Source organism: Crocodylus porosus, unplaced genomic scaffold, assembly GCF_001723895.1.
Source record: "Crocodylus porosus isolate Cpor-Errol unplaced genomic scaffold, CroPor_comp1, whole genome shotgun sequence".
NCBI classification, from domain to species: Eukaryota; Metazoa; Chordata; order Crocodylia; family Crocodylidae; genus Crocodylus; species Crocodylus porosus.
Genome location: NW_017728927.1, coordinates 6,863,871 through 6,879,239, shown reverse-complemented (window position 1 = coordinate 6,879,239; position 15,369 = coordinate 6,863,871). Strand labels below are relative to the sequence as shown.

The 15,369-nt window shown below is 42.9% G+C and overlaps 1 protein-coding gene and 1 long non-coding RNA gene across 2 annotated transcripts in view; both read left to right on the top strand.

The window, feature by feature from the left end:
- Positions 1-9,600, top strand: part of LOC109314633 — a 19,695-nt gene extending 10,095 nt beyond the window's left edge. Inside the window, exon 3 of the long non-coding RNA XR_002102327.1 lies at positions 9,526-9,600. This is a non-coding gene — a long non-coding RNA (uncharacterized LOC109314633). The remainder of the gene's footprint in view (positions 1-9,525) is intronic.
- A 252-nt stretch (positions 9,601-9,852) lies between these two features.
- Positions 9,853-14,955, top strand: GFER (growth factor, augmenter of liver regeneration). The gene is made up of 3 exons (XM_019541876.1): positions 9,853-10,065; positions 10,328-10,539; positions 11,953-14,955. Exons 1-3 carry the CDS (start codon positions 9,880-9,882, stop codon positions 12,113-12,115), a joined length of 561 nt encoding a protein of 186 aa, XP_019397421.1. The 5' UTR covers positions 9,853-9,879; the 3' UTR covers positions 12,116-14,955.
- The last annotated feature ends 414 nt before the right edge of the window (positions 14,956-15,369 follow it).

Here is a 15,369-nt window from a genome sequence, read left to right as displayed (position 1 = left end):
CAGGAGGGAGAAGATAAATACTGCCTGCAAAATTCCTTTGTTGGTTTGGAGTAATCTGAGTTCTTGACTCTGCTCTGACCCTATTTGCAAATACACCTTTTGTGCCATCTAATGAGTGTGTGTCTGTGATTTTTGTGGCCTCCAGAGAAACGAACCGCTTTATGCATCAACTTCATTCAGCCTCGTCACACCGCTGAGATGACAGACAGACATTAAAAGAAAGGAGGTTAACCTGAAGCCACAGCTTATCTATGTTTCCTAGTGAAGACTAGGCCTCTGTTTTTCATTTACTAGCCTCTAAAATGAAGACTGTTCTCAGTGGGGGCAGATGACAGAACAAGGAGCAATGGTCTTAAGTTGCAGCAAGGGAGGTTTAGGTTAGGTATGAGGAAAAACTCTCTCACCAGGAGGGTGGTGAAGCACTGGAACAGGTTACCCAGAGAGGTGGTGGAACCTCCATCCTTGGAAATGGAGACTCACACAGATAAAGCCTTGGCTGCGATGATGAAGTTTGGGCTGTTTCAGCTTTGAGCAGGGGGCTGGACTAGATGTGACCTGCTGAGATCCCTTCCAACCCTCATTTTCTATGATTCTATGATTTTCTAAGATTCTTAGAGGACGAGGCTTACACACTTTGTGGAGGCAGGGAAGCAAGAACATCAATGTTTTGCATTATGAGCTCCTTAGAAGGAAAGTTCCGAAGTGCAAAGGGCCATGTTAATGGATCTACTACACTAACCCATCTCATCTATATGCACTTGACAAGTAAGAAGTGTAATTAATTCTACTTCATTGTTAATTGAATCAGCCTAAATACATAGAAATTGTAGAAGTAAAGCACTTTTAAAGGAATTGTTTTTATTATAATCCCAATCCTCAGAGTTGAACTTTTCTAGGAAAGCTCATGCAAATTGTTATCTGAGACAAACCAGTTTCTCCAGCCCTAATTAAATTAAGTATGTTCAGACCTTCTGTCACAGAGCACTTCCTCTAAAGAGGGGAAACTGCAGTGAGTGAGGAGCCCCAGCTGCTGGTTACCCGGGCAACTAGAGTGAGCTAGTGGCCCACACCTGCCAGCGGTCAGCTGACCGGAAGGGGCAGGGCCTGGCTCACATATAAACGCCAGGGCTGAAGCCAGGATGGCAGTTCCCTGCCAGCAGCCAAGTGGGAAGGAGCTCTCCTAGAGTAAGCAAAAGGGGAGAGGCCTAACTGCAGGTACAGCCCCCGAGACTAGTGAAGGACAAAGCACCCTGGGGTGGCTTGAATTATGTTCTAGCCCAGGGGCTTGTCTTCTGTTTGCTGTTTAAGATTGGTGGCTTGGGTGAGGCTATAAGGGGAAGGAGGAGGCCTCACAGGGGACCCACAGCAGCGTGAGGACCCCAGTGCCAGAGAGGGCACAGCATTGGGGGTGCACTGACCCCAGTGCCAGAGAGGTTGCAATGCAAGACAGGGCTGCGGAGAGCCGAGGGAGGACCAGGAGGCCACATTATAACAAGGCCCAGACTGAACAACATCAGTTCCATCTGCGAGGCTTGGGGCATGGTGAAGGGGTGGTTGGAGCCACGCATAGCCCATAAGGCTAGGGTGCCCTGAAACGCCCCTTGCAGAACGGGACCCACAAGGGGTCTGGGAGTCCATGAGGTCAGATATTACAGCAAACCATGTCCAAGAGAATGTAAAGGCAGCCTCCTTTATTTTTATATATATATAAAAATAAAATTTTCCATCAAAGAAATGGTGGGCGAGAATCGAGGGTGCCCATTGGGCCAACTTGGCATGGTAAGGGGGCCTTGGGGAGATCACAGCCATATTGCAGGACCCTACAAGTGGAAACCTTCCACTTTCCTATTGGTCTTCTTTGGTCAATCACTCAAGTCATTACCATCAGGAAAAGTTGCATAAAGAGGAGAAGATATAGGAAAAAATTTCAATTAAGGAAGCTTCCAGTTTTATGTCCCATTTGAATCCCATCTGGAGCTACTTTACAAACAGGCAGCCAGATGTATGGGAGATACAGGGGGAATCGGATAAGAAAAGTTTGACGTGACCTTCACGCAGCCCGAGACCAAAGACCTGAACCGCTTTCCCTCAACTTCAGTGGGGCTGCTCTTTCCACTAAAATGCAAGATATTTGGATTATAATGTCTACTCCATTCTCCCTGGGGCAGCAGCAGTGTTCCCTGTCTATTGGTGAGACTCGCACCAGAATTTGGGTGTGTAAAGACAGCAGCAGCTCCAGCCTCCTTAGGGCCAAGCTGGAAGTTACTCACTGAGGATTTCACATTTCACTCTGCTTCAAAAGCAGAAATAAGAAAGGCTCCCTTTTACTCAAGTTTGCAGGCACATGGGTACTCAGAGTATGTCAATGAGGTGCTTCAGGGGATGTAGCAGTGTGATCTAATGAACAGAGCTGGCTGGGGAGCCTGAGTCCTACCCCTGGCTCTGCTACGAGCCTACTGTCTAACCTTGGGCAGGTTCCTTTGTGGTCAGATTCTCTGTCTACAAATGGGGATCATGCACCAAGCTGTTTAGCAAATACCATTTCTGCAGTGTTTTCCAAGTACTATTATTCCTTTTGCCCATACCTCCTTGGAAAACTGCTCGAGGCCACCGGCTTGACACCAAGTCAAAATCTGGCCCAATCTATATGCAAAGTTGCATCAATTTAATAGAAGAGGTTGATTTTTATACCAATTTGATTAAACCAGTGTTCAGTTACCAATTCTGTATCCCTTTGCTGTTAATGCTGGCCTCCTGCAGAAACGAGGCCTTCTAAATAGACTTCCCTGATATCGAATGATTCACAGAAATGTTATTATAATTTTTTCACCTAGCATGTGAAATGTTTTTCTAGACTCATTCCTTTTGCACTATTTCCTTGTTGATAATGACTTCACATGCATCTATGTGACTAATTATTAAGGCTGGCAAATTAATCCAGTAATATTTGAACACTTTCTAGCAACTGACTCAACAGCTTTGGGAAGAAAAATACTTGTGAAGTGAATAGAACATGATAACTTCCTACAGGTATTTTGTACCATCCTAAAGAACATAAAAGAAAACTTAAAAGAGAACTAATGTGCTGCTGGAGTTGTCTATGAAAGGGGTAAAAAAAAAAAATCCTAGAGGTAACGTTTTTTAAAGCATTTAAGTGTGCAGCCTGGAAATCTGGGTCTGGAGCTCCTAAATCAAGCGATTTTGAAAATTCTATTCTTTGTTCTCAATTCGATCCTATGATCTTCCTTTTTCCTGATTTTCATCCCTGACCTTATTTAAACCTCACTACAGCCCTGAACATTATATCATCCCTGCTATTATCCCCATTTCATTCATGGATTAATAAGCAGTTAGGAAGAGGGGCACCTATTCAACAGGATTCACCCAGGCCTGTCTTTTAAATATAATTATATAAATAATGGATGCCTTGTTGGCTACTTCCTGGTGTTTTGTGCAAGTTCTAAGCTACCGGCAATCATTAAATACAAGATCTCTAAATTACAGGGTTAAGTAAGTCTCATCAGGAGAGAGAATGCAGAAATAGGAGTCCCATTGTTATATGAAAATACTGTCCTTAAGTTCTTTTTTCAAAGCAAGAGTCCCCAGTGTGAGATATTCTGTGCCATGTCCCCAGTTGCAGGGAGCTCCTTAGATCAAACCCTGAGCCTCACACATTTGTACTGCAAGCTTTCACTAACCTACAGAGCCAATCAAAAAATAGACCAATGACAACGTTCCCCTGCAGAATACACTGATGCCGTGTAACACTTGCGATGGATTCTCTCCCTTTTTCTTTAGCATTTCCAGTCCTGATCAGGATATATCCCTCTGTTCCATCTAAAAGCAACCTTGTTTAATATGCCATAAACCCATAGTCCCAGACCAACTGGCTTCCAAGAAAGAGCATGGAGAGAACGTCACTTGTTTCATGGTCAGACAACATAGCAGTGGCAGTGCCCTGCTGGCTGAAAGATCATGAAAGGAAACTTGCAAGGATCCAACATTATTATGGTTACCAAATAAAGCACAAAACCTAAAAAAAATGAGATGGAGACCAACAAGAAAGGGAACACAGTATAAAATCATGTTTAAAATTCATTATTTAAAAGCAGTAAGATATTAATAAGAAAAGAATTATCATTACCCTTTTGCATAGCTATGACTAATTCATTTATGGTCTGTAAACAGCTTTACTTTCTTTAATTAATCCTCAGGTTATCCAATGCAAGATACCTTTGAATGAGGTATCAAGTCTATCCAAAAGATTAGGAAATACGAGGGGAAAGTCTGTCCTGACCTATGCCTGGTACAATGCAAGCTGTCAGTAGAAGAGGTTCTTTCACATCAAGAAAGAATTAAGTTCACAGAGCTTAAGGGTCCCACCCAAAGACACACTGTGAGTCAGTGACAGAGCTGGGAATGGACTGAAGGCCAGTCTGCTGTTCTCTTTAGAAAACTACAGTCTTATGTGGAACACATTTAAGTGTTTATCTTCAATTGAATTCAAGAACCTTCTATTTCTCGAGAGACAAAGGTAAGTCTCCTGTTTCCAACTGGAACCTTTAAGATCCATTTCCAGGCCACCACAATGCACTGACCCCACTCTTCCAATCTCAAGAAAAATGAACCAGTATGTCTGCAGTCAGTTACTACTGTTTTCTGGGCTGATTAAAAGAGGAATCTCTGGAGCAACAGACAGCACAAAGGAAAAAGTTGGCTGCAACCTTTTCTCTCACATATGCCTCACCCTATTTCAGACAAATTAATCATATTTGCATGTTTTCATTCCTATTGACCAGGAAGCAGAAAGACTACATTACTACTACATTGCTGGAGATCTCTTTAACCTAGAGGCATCCCTTCCTGTTGTTAATTACCATAATGCTAAACAGTTGAACACTCTTGGGAATTCCCATACGGTTGCCCCTCTTTAAGGAAAAAGAAAAAAATGTACTGACTGTTTATCTGATCTCTAGATTTAAAAAAAGAACAAACACCATCAGAAACACCTACACTGCAATCTGCCTTTAGGCAAAACACCCATAATAAAACTTATTTTATTATCCTCTGTTTTATGCCTGGAATTTTCAGACCCGATTGTCTACAAGGCATCTAATCACTTTGTGTCTCCCCCCAGATCGGCTAGCTGGGTGTCTCCTTTCTTAGTACCAACCAATAAACTTACCTACAAAACTGTAACCATAAAAAGGGAGGTTAGGTGGGGACTCCTTTAAAAAAATCAGGACCAGAGCCTGAGATCATAGCTTACGAGTCCAGCTCCAGGCACTAGGAAAAGATATGGATCTGGCAGAATCAAAACTCCATCTGCCCCAATTGCCTGTACTGTCACCTGCTTGGAACTTTTAGTTCTGGCCAATAAAGCCATTGGCTTTCTTAAAGGGGCACTCTGATGTCACTGGGCTCTGTATGACATGATCATTACATTTCACATTGGGTTGCCACAGTGTCTGAGGCTCAGGGCTTTGCAAGGAAGGCTATATGAGAGTCACACTAAAGCTATATTGTCCTGGCTGGACTGAGGGTGTTTTATTAGTGAATTTATCACATTGTTTCCTTTGCCTAGAGGACTTTGACTTTTAAATACTTTATTCAGGGGTTCAGGGAGGATGTGAAGAAGAAGAAAAGGCAGACACTTATTTCATGCTCTAAATAATAGTGTCCCCAGTGGGAGACTTGCCTTGCGGCCTCCAAACTCGGAATCTGTCTCCAATGGCACCACTGCATCAGGCCAAGCCCAAGAAGAAAACCCACCTATTACTGGTGTTTTATTGGAAAAAAAAACAGCAAGAAAAGAAGCCACCTTCTCCTCCCAGTGTTCCTTCTGAGCTTTCAGATTCTTCTAGCCATACTGATATTGCTGCCCCTAGCAGCTGGGCTGGGTTGGATGCACAGGGTCAACCAAAACCAGAAGTGCCCTGCAAGAAGAAACGCAACACGTCTTCCACCTCTACAGCTATGGACCACCAAGCTCGGAATGCTCTCCTCATGGGAGGCCCATTTATTGTGGCCAAGAATCAGTCCAGGAGGAAAGACTGCCATGTCTGCAAGAGCTCAAAGAAAAGGAAACAAGGGAAGAGGAAGAGGTTGGGCTCAGCAGACAAGGTAAGGGCAACTCAGTGTGGAAGGCAGGAATGGTTAAGTGGACAGGGAATTTTTTCTCAATACCACCCATGAATGGTGGGGGACAGATGAGTAATGTTCCTCTAGGTAAAACAGAGGGAAAGAGGACTAATTGGCCTATGGAAATAGTTGTGGACAGCCATTTTCCCGAGAAGCAGACAAAAAGAGTGTAGGAAGGAATGGCTGATGGGATGGGCAGGGATCATCAACCCTAAGGAACTCACTGGAATTACCAGTAGGTGGCAAAGGAGGATAGGAATGGATGCTGGGCCCCCACATAGAAAATAGGCTTTTTGTATCCACAGACAGTATGTCATATCTTTATAGATGTTGTAAAATACAAAGCATGGGTCTATAAGCTTCCATAAGAGTCACTCCCTGATTTCAGTTAATATGTGAAGTGCACACAGCTTATGGAAATCACAGCTCCATAAACCTCAAGTGGTTTATGCCCCCCCAGTGGCTGATGACCAAGCTGAAACTGCCTACAACTTCCAACCTGATCCTAAGCAGCTGTTCCTATTAACTCTTGTCTTCGTCTTCCCCCATCGTTAATACATTGAACATCTTCCCTTAAAAACTACCAGATTCATTTTTCCTTACTTGCAGACCCTCAAGGGGACTTTGACCTTTTTCCAGAGAGTGAGCCCTATTTTTCTTCCCCTTCAGAATCCCTGATAAGATCTGTGGAACCCTCAGCTTAATTTCACTGATAAAACAGATATGCTGTGGAGTTTGAAATGTCATTCCCCATTAGCATGAAGCTAGCCTAGAAATGAGCTAGGTAAGCTAAGTGGAAAGGGCTGTTCTACCACAGTCCTAACATGCTTGTAAAACATTTGACTTTCCTGACCCCAGAATAGGAAGAAAGTACAAGCTTCAGAGTGTCCACTCAACACAGAAGAATTGGGGCGAAATGTGTGGGCTTTCCTTCACACCATGGCAGCATATTACCCAGATGAGCCCAGCAATGATCAGCGGCTTGATATGACTCAGTTCATTGACTTACTTAGTAAGTTTTATCCCTGTGAAAAGTGTGCAAAAAACCTAAGGAACAGGTGAGCCACAGACTTGAATGTAATTACATTTGTTTAAACATTATACCTTAAGTTAACCAGTGCAATCCTGTTAATACACAAGCCTCAACACAACCTTGGTGAGCTGGCTTCAGAACTCTGTCAGTATAAACTGCAAGTTGCTTTCCCAGAGGTGCAAATACTGTTTAGTTATTTCTACATGTTATATTCTACCTGTAATGCTGGTACAGCATGTCATGAGTAAGACGCAACAACCAAGGTACTGAAGTCTCCTTTCAAAAGAAGGTTAGGAATAAAGTTTAGAAATGTGGGTGTGGGGAAATTCTGTTACTCATAAAAAAAACAAACCCTCCACTAGCAAGTGATACTGTCCTTGCTTTTTAGTTGGTTTCAGTTTTTTATAATTAATGACTAAATTATATAGAATACACACATTCCGGATACTTGAAAGCCTGTGCCCTTGGTGCCAATGACTTTTGTTTTAAAAAAACGGTCTCTATCTAACAAGTAAAAGAATTGATAGCCCTAATGTAATCACCATAAAGCAGTAAACAGTTAAGCAATAACTGTCAATATATATTCCTTCATTTAGAAAGCAGTTATATATGCCCTAACTTGGAACTCATTCATTACACACACTGCAAACTGTATTGTATTTTTCTGATATCATTAACAATCACAACTGGGCTCGGTGCTTTCTAAACCCAGATGAAAACTTAGTTCCTGGCAGACAAGTACATGAAACCAACAAGGACAGGGTTGTATTTGGGAGAGGGAGACTGGTTTTCAAAGATTAAGTTACAAGATGCTTGAAACATCAGCTAAATGTGATCCAAAAAAAGTTTCTTCTGAAAGAAAGCTGGTCAATAGGGATTTTATAGCATTAGAGAGCACTGGAGCAATTTGCTCCAGGAGTATTCAGCTTTGTTCAATTGGAAATAAATGGCATCAATAACTTGTCAGAAGCTTGAAGAGCTAAAAAAAAAAAAATTGCAAGAACCCCCACAATTACTATTATTAGTTATTAATATGAAGGCTTGGCTTATGAAGGAGGCAGGTATTTGCATGATATGTTCCCATCTTGAGTTCAGCACGCTCAGATAGCCATTTCTTGTCTACGGAGTGAAACTAGTGATTCTGGACTGAAGTAAATAGTATGTGATTATTTTCTGTCTCTGTAGATTAAACACAAAAAAGCCAGATACCAGCAGCAGAAAGAAGCTATGCCAATGGCTATGTCTTCTTCACAATGAAGTGAATGAAATGTTGGGAAAACCCCAGTTCAACTGCTCCCACGTAGATGAACGCTGGCGAGAAGGCTGGGAGGATGGTTCGTGTAACTAGGGCATGGAGACACCATGGGAAATAAGATCAATGTTACTATGATTCAGATACAATAAGAACTGAACTGGGTGCATATTTTTAAAAATGATAGAAGTGAACATGTTTGTGTGCACATCTAACACATCTGCAAAAAATAAAGAGGCTTCCTACTCTCATCTGTGATTCACAGGAATCTGATCCCTACCCCCTGTAAATTCTTAGGGGATGACATCAGTGCTTAATGTTTAATGGGCCAGTCACAGAAGAAAACAAAGGTTTGTCAGAGCAAACATTTACCCCTTCTGTTCCCTTTTACATAGTCTTCATTCCACATCATTAAAATCATTGATATAAAGGGTTAGGCCACAATCCTGAAAACACTTTTGTGTAACCCAAACCATAATCCCATTGGCATCGAAATAATTTAGATGCATAAATGCTTGCAGAAAGAAGCAAAACTGTCAGTGACGTCTCTTCATGGCTACAAAGGTTTTACTTCACTTTTTTTTTTTTTTTTAAAGTCCCTCTTTTCTCTTTGGCCTCTCGCTACTGAAAAACAGGCATTGGCCTCCATAGGCTTTTTGCACTGTTAAAATAAGTTCCCTCAGTCAGGTACAAAACCCCCAGTCATCAATGGGCACCTCTGCAAGGACTTCAGCAAGCTCTGCAACAGGCCCTACAGAATGAAATGCTGCATGGCTAAAGAGCTGTAAGAAACCCACAGGCTAAGGAGGCCCCTGGCCAACCTTCTGCTACCTTATTAGGCTCAGATCTCCTCATTTCTTTCCTTCCTTTGGTCTCTGCATGAAGGGAGGAAAGCTAGCCATCACAATACAGTGGCAAGACGGTGCACAGCCCCCGCAAGCTTCCCCTGGGGGTCTTTGAAGGTGAAGGAAAACCTGAAGCACAAAACTCCCAGATTAGGAGTTGTTTGCAGGCCCCTGTCAGCTGTGGGTGCGTGGGGTCAGCTCTGGTGCAGCTGGAGTCCAGGGGGAGAGAGGGACCAGTGCTAGCCCCTTACCAGACAGGGGGAAGCCTTAGGTTCTCCCAGAAGCTCTTCTTCCCCTCCCTCATTCTCAGTTCTGAGGCACCAAGCCACCTCCTCGGCCACCCGACCCAACATGCTTTGCGGTTCCAAGATGGCGTCAGGCAGACCAGACACCCGGCCCAACATGCTTTGCGGTTCCAAGATGGCGGCAGGCAACCCAGCCATCCTGGCCCAACATGCTTTGCGGTTCCAAGATGGCGGCAGGCAACCTAGCCTTCCTGGCCCAACATGCTTTGCAGTTCCAAGAGTGGGGCGGGCAATCTGGCCACCCGGCCCAACATGCTTTGCGGTTCCAAGATGGCGACAGGCAGCCCGGACATCCGGCCCAGCATGCTTAGCGGTTCTAAGATGGCGGCGCCCAGCGAGAGCCGGAGTGGCCCGGCGACAGCCGCTTTCCCCTTCACCCTGCTCGGGGCCGGAGCCGCGGAGCATGCCGCGAAGAAGCCGTGCCGGGCCTGCACGGATTTCAAGAGCTGGATCCGGGAGCAGCGGAAGCAGGCGGCTGCAGCCCCCGGGGTGAGGGCCCTCAGGCAGGCCTGGGCTCTTATCTCCTCCCTTAAGCCACCCCCTAATTATGGGGCTGTGGGGCGGGAATGGGCTCCCGGTTCTGCTGTCAGGCTGGAGGGGTGGAAGGAGGGGGCAAGGGTTGGTTTAATCAGCTGGTTTCCGGAAGCCCCCCAAATTGAATGGGTAATAGGAATGTGATGTGCATGGGACCCGTTTCAAGGGGTTTTGCTTTTCTGCTTTTGAATTAATAGTTACTCTCTCCCTGACCCAGGAAGCGAGCGTTGATGAGGAAAAGGAGCAGCCTCCAAATTGTCCTTTAGATAGAGAGGAGCTGGGGAGAAGCACGTGGTCTGTCCTTCACACGATGGCGGCGTACTACCCAGACCACCCCACCAGTATGCAGCAGCAAGAGATGACCCAGTTCATCAACCTGTTTTCTAAGTTTTATCCATGTGATGAATGTGCAGAGGATCTGAGGGAAAGGTGAGTTGTATTTTATCGATGCATCAGCAGGAAAGAGGCCAGTGTAAAATCCTGAGGTCCTGTCGCTCCAGTGGCATGAAGTCATTCACTTTTCCAATGCTTGTTCTTCCTTTCTGTTACATATTGTAAAAAATGAGTGAGTTGTTCAGGGATTGAGTCAATCAAGGATGCACACGGTCTCAAGACCGACAAGCTCGAACAGCCCTATACCTCTCAAAACTACATAAAGGAGTTCTGTATATTTGGTGGTTCAAATCCACTTGCTAGCAACACTATGCAGCTATCTCACAGTGTATGGTAAATGAGTTAGTTGTTGGATCATGGCCTAGCTTTCAGTGGACAACTGCCTACTCCACAAAAACACTTCTAGTAATGGTCCCACGTTACCAGTCTTGGCAGAGGGGCCAAGAGCCAAATGGTGTGTGGTACTTGGTAACATCTTCAAGTCTTGGTACTGCCAACAGTGCATTTGGTTTGAGACTTATGTTTTGTGTGATAAACTTTAAACCTTTGATATCAAACATTTCAACAATCCTGACCAACTTCGAGATACAAACCACATGGAGCAGTATATAGAGTGTTTGAATGCTTCTTTCATAAGGTGCTTCAAGATTCAGAACAGGGCTTCTTATTGTAAAGGGAGGTAAAACAAAACCAACACCTTCTGTCTTGTATGAAACTCTTCCAGCAGTGTTTTCAGGGCTTTGGTATGGGTTCCAATTTATCATGATTACTGGATGCATAATGCAGAATCTCTAATTACCAATTAAAATGTGTCATTGTAGAAATGAAGTTGATCTTTTTTCATCTCATAAAATTCCTCCTCCATATGACTTAAATAATCAGCTACATTAATGGAGATGAGTAGAAGGAATAGCTCTAAACTTGAATAAAGCTAGTGTATATTCTGTCTGCTAGAGAACAGACCTGCCTCTCCTATAATGCCAAGCTAATTTCTTATCCACAAATGGAACTATATAAAACAAAGAAGGGCAGTTTGAAAATTAGTTACTAACTTTGTTGAAAGGAGCCAAACATGGAAAATCAGCTCAGTAACATTTGTCAAGAAGTTCTTTCTTTTCAGAATATTCACAAACCTGGTTACTTTGTGTTTTGCCATGGATTAGCTGCTTGATTAGTACCTAATTTGGAATATCATTGATAGGGGACTAGAAATTTCTGGACTCCACATGACTTGCATAAAACCAATGCAGCTTCAAGTATCTTCATATTTAACGGGGAGCTGCAATCCACAGTGAATACAGATCTCAGTTTGCAGGGCTCTGTGAGACATGTCTTGAACTAATGGATGAGAGGGACTCAGGCCATCAGCAAGCCATACCTCTGCTTTGGAAGACTGAAATCAGTGACTGTAAAGAAGTAAACAGCATTTGATTCCTCTTCCCTCTGCAGATTACGTACAAACCAGCCCGACACCAGCAGCAGAAATAACTTATCCCAGTGGTTTTGCCTACTTCATAATGACGTGAACAGGAAATTAGGGAAGTCTGAATTTGACTGCTCCAGGGTGGATGAACGCTGGCGAGACGGCTGGAAAGATGGTAGCTGTGATTAATCTGTAGAGACTGCCCTGGAAAGCAGACGGACCAATTCTAACATAAGACTCATCCCCCGGGTGAAATCATCATGAAGAGATGCGTGTAAATATATTTGTGTGTGTGTGTGTGGTTGACATAGTTTATGGTAAAAAGATGGCTGCTACTTTTATCTCATCCCAACAGCATCTTGATTTAGGAGTGACTAATTTTACATCGTCATGTATCTTCTGGGACTGGACCTTCAATTGTAGAAACTGTCAGAAACCTGGCAAATTCAAGCAAAGTTGCTGATGCAACTTGTAGAAAGAAAAAGGTCTTGGCATTTCCTTAGTTTTGGGGGCACCTTGTGGCCACTGTTGCCTTTTCCATCCCCTGTTCAAGCCTCTCTCCTTTTGGCAAGTGCCTTTCTCCTTCACTCTGTCATTTCAGCTGCTGTGCTGGTCCAATGATGGGTAGTTTGACTGCTGGTTCATGAGTCCTCCTGTGTTTTGTGCCAGCCATGTAGTCCTTCATCTTCTCTTCAGTAATCTCCTATGAGCTATTGTGTGTTCACACTGTTTAACTACTAACTCATCTACCTTCACACTCACTTGCTAAAAGCCTCAAGACAAGAAAATTTTATGTAAATATTAAAATATCAGAACTCAGGACTTTATTCCCAGCCATAACAATTATCCTCTTTTTCTACATTCTTTTGTCTAAACTTGTAGAGCCCCACTTTGAGGCAAGAGGGTACTGCAGGAAGAAAAATGTATATAAACTCTTTGTCTAGCTAAAATGTAAATGCTTTATGACTTGTTTGTTCATTTATTTATTTTTTTTAACTCAGGTGAGTTCCATAGGACAAGTCCTACTGAACCAGCTCTTTAGAAATAAGTATTTATTTTTTGTCTCTAAACTCTTGTGGTTCACAGACACCATTCCTATGACATGACTGGAAGAGTCGGATAACTGGTCGTAATGAAGCCTACTCAAGTTTGCTTTATGTATAGGATTCATTAAAACAGTGTATGTGTTCTGAGATCCTTTGAGTAATTGTTGACTTGCCTGGTATGGTGGTATTACCCTGAAGGTGAAATTCCTTCTGTAGACTAGAGGGACTTGCACAGAAGCCTATGCAGCATTTGAATCTTGCTTAAGGCTTACATTAGAGTCTTAAGTACCAAATGTACTGTGAACTCAAAATGGTGTGTAGGGTATACTTCACCTTTAGAAACTGGCCAATTCCATACTGAATATTGTGCCTGTAGGTTGGCTGTACTGTATCAGTATGTTCCTGGGGTTTGTGCACTTGAATTTCAGGTGCAAGTGAAATAGAAACATAAATAATATAAGCAGCCTGGCTTTTCTTAGACTATGGCTCTGTAAAATTATGTCAGAGTTATTTCAAGTTATTGATATTAGAATATGATTCTTTCTCCTTTTTTTTAGATGTATAATAAATATAATTGCATTTCTGGGTTCTAGTTGTTCCAATGACCTTGTGCAAACTGTTACAATATCAGTATTTTTCCTTGTGTATTTTCTTCTGATGCTTCTAATTGTATTTCTTCTTTGGGGGGTGGGGATTGTGAGCTTCCTACATGCATTTATTTCATGGACTACTTTATCTGCCCTGCGAGGTATGAATGTAGACTGGGATTTGCACAGAAACTTTAATGGGGGACATCACTACAAATTAAGGTATTGGGATTCTGATATTATCTGTTAGTAAACCTTTGACCCTAATGTTGTGGTGCTAGGGTCTTGTTGGTAAGTACTTAACCAGCCAAAGCTTTGGGAAGATGTTTGGCTGATGTATAACACTCTCATGTCATATGAAGGCAAACCTGTTAAAAATATATATATATATCAGGAAAGATTTTATGTTTAGTTAAGTAGCATCCAGCTCATGGTATGTTGTTTTACTCCTCAGTACTGTTCTGTAATTGAACTGAAGCTTGATTTCATACCATCTTTATGATTTAACTGAATTAAGACTTTGGGATTTTTGTCCAGCTAATAAAATGCCATTGAGATCTCTCTTGGTGCATGTTCCGCTACGTGAAATAAATAAATTCCAACCCATTTTGATCAACAAATTGTACAACAGAATATAATACTTAGGTTAGTGTGAAATTCATCCCTTTGCAGGAATAGTCTAGGCACCACTTACATCCCGCTTGGGCTTGATCTAAACTATAAAGTTCTGCTGACAGAGCTGTGTCATCCAAGAGCACCAAATTGTGCTGGAGAAGATCACATCCCCAGCTGACATGGGTGTGCCAGCAAGACCCTGGTGGAGACACAGCTATGCCAGTAGAAGAGTGCTTATGTCATGCGGGAAGAATGTGTAACTATGCAGACAGAAATAGCTTTCTGCCTCATGTGTTGGCTATCCTGCAGCTATGCCAGCATACCTATGCTGGTGGAAGCCTTGGGAGGTTGACAATTCCTGAAGTCCTTAAAATAGCATTTCAAGACTGCCTCTATTGATAACCAATCAGCAAATTCTGGCTACAAGTATATTAATAGGACAAATAGTAGCTGCACCATGTGGCTACCAGCTAACAGTTGCAGATGTTTGTATTCTCTGCTTTTCTCTTATGTTTACATCTTACAGCTTAGATCTATCTTGTTTTCTCAGGTGTGATCTTAGACCTGGGGGCTGGAGGGCAATGCTGCTCTGGTTAGAGCAAATCAGAAGCGTTGACCTTATTTATATAATTTCTTTAAGATGTTTCTAGCTGTGTATTAAGGAAAAATGCATGCAATCCCTTATCTTCTGTGCCCACAGTGCTTTAGTTTTGAGACTATCTGTATGCAAATCTTTTTCCTATTGATATCACACTAATAAAGCCAACAAGTTCCTCTCTGATTTCTCTGGTCCATGTGGCTTTACCAAAAGAACAGATGTCCTGACAATGCTACTATGTCATTGTCTGTCTGACCTTGGTCAGCTCACCTAACCTGTGCATTTGGATCCCAATCTGAGACAAGGCAGATGGAGTTAAACTCACTTTTAAGATCTACTGGGAGGCATCAATAATTATAGAAATGCCATTAGTGCCTGTCACTCACCAAGTTCTGTGGGCATGGGGAATTTAAAGCACTTCTTGAGATCAGAGCCTGTGTCAGTTTGTGTACCATTGCAACAGCTGAAACCTGGTTGAACTCCAGCAGAAAGGTAGCCAGAGCTTTCACCCACAGGGGCTTTTGTGGCCCATTGAAGGGGAACAGTCACATTGGCTACATGAACACTCACAGCCTTAAACTCCCTAGAGCAGCTGCT